The 6,593-nt window shown below is 55.0% G+C and overlaps 1 protein-coding gene across 1 annotated transcript; it reads right to left on the bottom strand.

Annotated features, from left to right (window-relative positions):
* Positions 1–234: 234 nt before the first annotated feature.
* LOC132431877 (ADP-ribosylation factor-like protein 6-interacting protein 6) lies at positions 235–6,351 on the bottom strand. The gene is made up of 3 exons (XM_060021623.1): positions 6,298–6,351; positions 5,555–5,955; positions 235–370 (listed from the first exon to the last, which is right to left on the bottom strand). The coding sequence occupies exons 1-3, from the start codon at positions 6,349–6,351 to the stop codon at positions 235–237; spliced, it is 591 nt and encodes a 196-aa protein (XP_059877606.1).
* Between the last annotated feature and the right edge of the window lie 242 nt (positions 6,352–6,593).

Here is a 6,593-nt window from a genome sequence, read left to right as displayed (position 1 = left end):
TAAACATCTTACAATTTTAAGCATTACTTCAAACTTAATACTTAGATATTCCCAATGCCTAGGCTCTAGAACGATGCTTAGGAGGTCCTCCATAGTGATGATGATATGACACGTATCTGAACCACATAATGAGCAGCAGGTTTCTTGGTCTTCTGAGTAGGCAATGGTGTTCTTCCCTGTAATTACAAAGCCATCATGATTAAGTTTTGTCAAGAATATTGCTTCTGTGTGGGTTTACAGGAGGCACCGAGCTACAGTAAGAGCAGTTACAATGCCGTTCAAAATTGCCCCACTATAGCTCACGTGGAAAGAATGTCCAGTCAGTTTCTTGAACCTGGCAGGTGAAAGAGGAGTAGGAGGAAACATTCCTGGTTCATGTAAGAAACGGCACCAAAAACGGAGGAGAGCTTAAACAGGCTTTATTTGGGAACGCTCCCGGGCAAGGTTCACTGGTCCGAGAGAAAGGGGCCAGAGAAGTCGCGACCGGGTGCAGGCACGAACAAAATTTATAGGGGCGGACGCAGGGGAGGTGCTTGCTGTGTGAAGCAGCCCTTTTTTGCTAATCTCTCGGGTGTTGTGGCAATGTCGGGTGTCGGTTGCATCAGCCTCAGAGCCGTTGGTTCCGCCCCTCGGGAAGCGGGAAGACCGGGGCCGAGTGGTGTGGCAATGTCAGGTGTTGGTTGCATCAGCCACTTTGGCAGGGATTCCGTCTGGCTCCCTGGGCCCTTCCCCGGACCTGCTGGCCTTACATCCTGACTTCTTTGGTGTTAATGGGGCGACGTTTGGTCTCTGGCTACCTCCTGCTGTACGGGGGCGCCGGAAGGGAGTCGGGCGGCCAGCGGTCCGCAGGTTAGGGGAGGACGGCCGCGGGGGGTTCTGTGGGTAGTAAGGTATATGGGTGGAGGAGCATCTGATTTACCGCCACCCGAGAGACTTCTTGTATGCAGCTGCGGAGAAACCTGAGGAAACAGGGGGCAAGCATGAATAGGATGCAGATAAGGATTAAGGGGCCTAGGGTTGGTGTTAGCCAGGTATAGAGGGTGGACCGCCACCAATCGGGGATGGGGGAGGTGGATTGTCGCTGCCTGCGTTGGAGTTCTTTTAAGCGCCGGAGAGCATCCATGTTGTCTTCAACGACCCCTGTCTCGATGTAGTAGCAGCACTCTTCCTGTAGGAAGAGGCAGGTACCTCCTTTGTCGGCTGTCAGAAGGTCCAGGGCGCGTCGATTTTGGAGGCCAACTCGGGTGCTGGAGGGAGGTGATGGAGGTGGCAGAGGCCTCGATGGCTAGCTGGAGTTTCTGTTCTAGGTCGCGGGATGTTGAGACACTGTGTTAGGGCTCCTCCCCCGATGCCCGCAGCGACGAGAGAGGAGGCGAGGGAAATGCCTGCGACCATAGGGAGAAAGATGGCCCTTTTTTCTCGGCCAAAAAGTTGTGTGGTAAGTGAGAGAAATTCGGCTTGGCCACATGAGTTGTGGAACAAGGGTGACGGGGATACATGGGAAGGGGGAGGAAGAATTGACCTCTTTTGTAAGGGAGCCATTACACCAAAAGAACAAGCCTGGTGGGGCCCGCATTGGCGTAGTTACGGGGAGAGATGAGTTGCAAGGGAGTGCATCGTTAAGTTTGGGCGGCTGCCATAGCAAATTGTGAGGTTCTTTTTTTCTAAATCTCTGAGGGTGAGAAAGGCCCGTCAAACAGTGGAGGGAGAAGTAAGGGGTCCTTGGGGGGTTTCTTTAGCAACCAAATATAGGTGTTTAGCAAGAAGAGCAAAGTTAGGTATCCAGTGTCGGACAAGTCCTATCAGGCCCAGAAAGGAGAGAATCTGGTCAGCTGTCTCTGGAGGTTGGAGGTCGTGGATGGCCTGGGTGCGGTCGGCTGTCAGGCTGTTTGCTGTGGGGGTAAGGTGGATTCCCAGGTAGGTTACCGAGGGTGTAGACAGTTGGGCCTTGGCTGGAGAGACCCGATAGCTGCGAGAGCCGAGATAATTGAGGAGGTCAGCAGTGTGCTGTTTTGAGAGGCTGAGAGATGGGCTACAGAGGAGGAGGTCATCCACGTACTGGAGGACTATACTGGAGGTGAGAGGGCAGGAAGCGAGGTCCCGTGCCAGAGCCTGGCCAAAGAGGTGGGGCTATCGTGGAAGCCCTGGGGAAGAACCGTCCAGGTAAGCTGGCGGGAAGCCTGGGTATCCGGATCTGTCCAGGTGAAAGCAAAAAGGAAGTAGGAATCAGGGTGTAGGGGGATAGAAAAGAAGGCGTCTTTGAGATGGAGGACCGTACAATGTGTGGTGGACGGGGGATATGGGAGAGCAAAGTGTACGGGTTTGGCACGACTGGGTGGAGGGGAATTATCGCCTCATTGATCAGTCGGAGGTCCTGGACCAGGCGGTAATCTCCTGAGGCCTTGCGGACAGGCAGGATGGGGTGTTGCAGGGAGAGTCCGTGGGGACGAGGAGCCCCTGGTCTAAGAGTCTGGTGATAATAGGTTGTAAGCCCCTTAGATGAGTTTCAGAGATGGGGAATTGGGGCCTGGATGGAAACTTGGAGGGGTCTTTAAGACGGATTAGGACAGGGGGGTGGTGTGTCACTATTATGGGTCTCCATGTATCCCAGACCTGGGGGTCTATCCGGTTGGGGGAAATGGGAGGAGGAAGAGAGGAGGGAGAGGGCTCCGCTGCCAGACCGAGGAGGGGGAGCAGGAGTTGAGAGGAGGGGGCCTTGGGATCAAGTCTGGCCAGTTGGAGAGAGGCCCCTAATTGGAAGAGATCATCACGACCTAGCAGAGGAACTGGGCAGGACGGTATGACCAAGAAAGAATGAGTAAAAGGGAGCCTCTCGATGTAACATGAGAGGGGGCTGGTCTGGAGCGGGAAGGACGGCTTACCGTCGATGCCCATAACCGAGATCTGGGAAGGAAAAACTGGCCCGGAATATGTAGGCAAGACCGAATAGGTAGCCCCCGTGTCCACCAGGAATGAGATGGACTTACCCGCTACCTGTAGCGTCACCCTGGGCTCGGCGAGGGTGATGGGGGTCTTCGAGTCCGGGTGTTGTCAGTCGTCAGCCAGTCCCAGGAGTTCGAGTGGTGGAGCCGTCGGGTCGGTCCGCCCTCCACGTGGAGGCGCTGAGGGAGGGCCGGCCATAGGGCAGTCACTTTTCCAATGGCCTGTTAGCCCGCAGCCAGGGCAGGGCTTGGAAGGAGGCCGGGGATTGGGACATTGGCGAGCCCAGTGCCCTCTTTTCCGCACTTGAAGCAGGCCCCTGGTGGGGTTGCCTGCGGCAGGTCCCATGGATGTTGCCCATGGGAGATGGCGGCCGCAGGGCGGCTACGAGGGCTTGGGTCTGGAGGGCCACCTTTTGGTGCATCCGAGCCTGTCGGCTGGATTCTGCCAAATCCTCACGGGCATTGTAGACTTTAAAGGCCATTTTTACCAGGTCTCGGATGGGAGTCTGGGGGGCGTCCTCTGCCCGCTTAAGTTTTTTCCTGATATCAGGGGCTGACTGGGTGATAAAGTGGGTGGCCAAGACCGTTGCGCCTGCCGGGGTGTCAGGGTCCAAGCGCGTGTATAGAGTAAGGGCCTCTGTAAGGCGGTTGAGAAAAACGGCTGGATTTTCACTGGGCTCTTGGGTTATCTCTTTTAGCTTTTCGAAGTTGACAATCTTGCGGGAGCTGGGCTCTTGGGTTATCTCTTTTAGCTTTTCGAAGTTGACAATCTTGCGGGAGGCAGCCTGCATACCAGCCAAGAGGCTTTGGATCATTAGATCGCTTTTGCGGCGACCGTCTTGGCCGTCCTGATAACTCCAGCCCGGATCGGTGCCAGGAACGGCAGTGGCTCCGACGGGCACAGAGTTATCAGTGAGGTGGACCTGATCTGCGTGGTTTCGGGCAGCAGTTTGAATTCTTTCCCTCGCGTCGGGGGTCAGAGTAGAAGATAGGATCACAAAGATGTCGTGCCAGGTTAGATCGTAAGCTTGAGAGAGGTAGCGAAATTCTTTGATGTAGCGGGAGGAGCTGGCAGAAAAGGAGCCTAATAGCTTTTCTATTTGAGAGAGATCTTGGAGGGAAAAGGGAACATGAACTCTAACTAATCCTTCCGCTCTGGCCACCTCTCTTATGGGACAGAGAAGGTTTGGGTCCTGGGAGTCGTGGCGGTGAGAGCGGGTGTGTGAGCTGACTGGCGAGGAGAGGGGTGATGAGAGAGAGACGGAGGGAGAAGAAGCGGGGGAAGGGGGGGCCAAGGGGGAGGTTGCCGGGGGAAGCGGGGGAGTGGTGGGGGGCGCTGAGGTGGGCTCAGGAGGGAGAGGGGCCGGTCCAGGGTCGGGTGGGGGTTGGAGAGGAGCTCTGGAGGGGGGAGAGGCGAGAGATTCGGGTGGGTCGGTGAGTGGAGAGGGGTCATCGTCAAAGGAAATTAGGGGCTTGGATGTAGGAGATGTCTGTTAGGCAAGAAGGATCTGGGAAGTGGAACAATCGACGCAGAGGGAAGGGCGGGAGCGTAAATACCAGAAGGCCTGGACGTAGGGAACCTCGGACCATTTACCCGTCCTGCGGCAGTAGTTATCTAAATCGCGGAGAATGTTGAAATCGAAAGTCCATTCAGGAGGCCATTTAGATTAATTGTCTAGAGGGTACTGTGGCCAGGGCTCGGTGGAATAGAATATGAGCCGCCTGCGGCGGAGGTCTTGAGAAAAGCCGAGTTTTGTAAAGTTGGCCAGGAGACGCCCCAGGAGTGTCTTAGGATCTGGTTTGGATTCTGAAGTCCCCATGACCTCCGTCTGTCCCCGGGTGAACAGAGAAAGAGAGAGACGTCTCTGGTCTCAATCTCTGGTCACGGCGGATCGGAGAGCAGTCAGGCTGTTGGGACGTCTCCACAATCGCCCGAGGCTCGGAGGGAAGACGGAGGAGTCCCTGACGCGGCCACGGTTAAGGACAGGGAGTCCGGTGGGTAGGAACCCTGGGGGTCGAGGGGAACGAAGGAGGGACTTACCCCGCTTCTGCCGGATCGGGTGGGTGAGCGGAGGTCCCCGGTCGGGAGGGGTGGCCCCGCGGTAATTTGTGGGGCTGGGTACCCCTCCTGGGTTTCGGCACCAAATGTAAGGAATGGCACCAAAAACGGAGGAGAGCTTAAACAAGCTTTATTTGGGAACGCTCCCGGACGAGGTTCACTGGTCCGAGAGAAAGGGGCCAGAGAAGTCGCGACCGGGTGCAGGCACGAACAAAATTTATAGGGGCGGACGCAGGGGAGGTGCTTGCTGTGTGAAGCAGCCCTTTTTTGCTAATCTCTCGGGTGTTGTGGCAATGTCAGGTGTCGGTTGCATCAGCCTCAGAGCCGTTGGTTCCGCCCCTCGGAAAGCGGGAAGACCGGGGCCGAGTGGTGTGGCAATGTCAGGTGTTGGTTGCATCAGCCACTTTGGCGGGGGTTCTGTCTGGCTCCCTGGGCCCCTCCCCGGACCTGCTGGCCTTACCGTTCAAAAGAATCAAAATAAGTCACTGTCCAAGAAAAGCTGCAGCAGGAGATTCCAGCAGTTAGGGATATTATAAGTAGAGTCCAGAATCCTAACAGTCCAGTGTGTACATCATCTTCGTTCTTCAAATTTTCAGCATGTAACTCTTTTACGATCAGGTAGGTGATGGCGAGAAGGAAGGCGAGGAGGATGGGAAACAGCAGCGAACAGAGAACTGAGAGGACCTGGACCGGCCAGCGCCGGGCTTGGGCTCTGCCGCCCGCATCCGCCGAGAAAATGCCATTGCGTTTATCGGGCAGGGCGGGAGACCCGTCCCCATCTGGCCGGAGTAGCGAGTCCTTTCTAGGTTCCAATGACGCCCCGGCCGAGAACTCCGCCCGCAGGTCACGGGCCACTCGGTTGCATACCTCCTCCTCGTCGACTTCACCCTCACCCCAACTGTCTCCGTGACTCGGGCCGGGGGTGAAGGTGGCAGCCTCCCACTGCCCCACCCCCTACGGGGTGAGGCTGTCTAAGCTCGGGAAGCTGGGACACAGTTGTCTTCCCTTCCCCGGGGGAAGTTGGTGGAGTTTTCTTAAGTCACTTTAAATGAACTTTCCGCACAAAGTTGAGTTTGACAGTCAACCTCCAATAATGATACTTGAATAGCTTTCTAAAATCTTAAATAGATCACCGAGGAACATTAGAAACCTAGTGTGAGCAAGCTAGGCTTTTACCTGGTGGAGAGAAGGAGGGACTATTGCACTATCCATTGGTACTTCTGTGCTATTTTCTCTTAATTTTCACATAACATCAACCCCAACTCCCGTAGATTCTGCCACCCATGTGCAGCTAACATCCATCCAGTTCCTCTCATATCCATTGCAGGAATCTGCTCTAAGTAACGTCATCTCTCATTTGTAATTCTCCAACAGCCTCTGGATTTATCTAGAAGTACATACCCTTGATCTTCCATTCCCCACACAGTAGTCACAAAGATCCCTTTTGCTTAGATTCCTGTACTTTTTTCTCTTAAAGTAAATTCTCATACATTTCCCTTAACCATTCATGGCCTTGGCTCACCCAGGCTTCCACCTTCATATTGTTTCTATACTACTCTTCCTTTCCTCGGCAACCACATTGAATTTTTTCT

The sequence above is a fragment of the Delphinus delphis genome, chromosome 10 (genome assembly GCF_949987515.2).
Source record: "Delphinus delphis chromosome 10, mDelDel1.2, whole genome shotgun sequence".
Lineage (NCBI taxonomy): Eukaryota > Metazoa > Chordata > Mammalia > Artiodactyla > Delphinidae > Delphinus > Delphinus delphis.
The sequence above is the reverse complement of the archived record's forward strand: the minus strand, read 5'-3'. Positions and strand labels throughout refer to the sequence as shown.

Bases quoted from the DNA above. Each gene is read 5' to 3' on its own strand.
- LOC132431877 (XM_060021623.1), bottom strand. From the start codon at position 6,351: ATGACGTTACTTAGAGCAGATTCCTGCAATGGATATGAGAGGAACTGG. The intron at 5,956-6,297 runs GTTAGCTGCACA...CTCACCCCGTAG, and splicing joins ATGAGAGGAACTGGATGGAT to GGGGTGGGGCAGTGGGAGGC. The intron at 371-5,554 runs AGGATTCTGGAC...CTTACATGAACC, and splicing joins GATGTACACACTGGACTGTT to AGGAATGTTTCCTCCTACTC.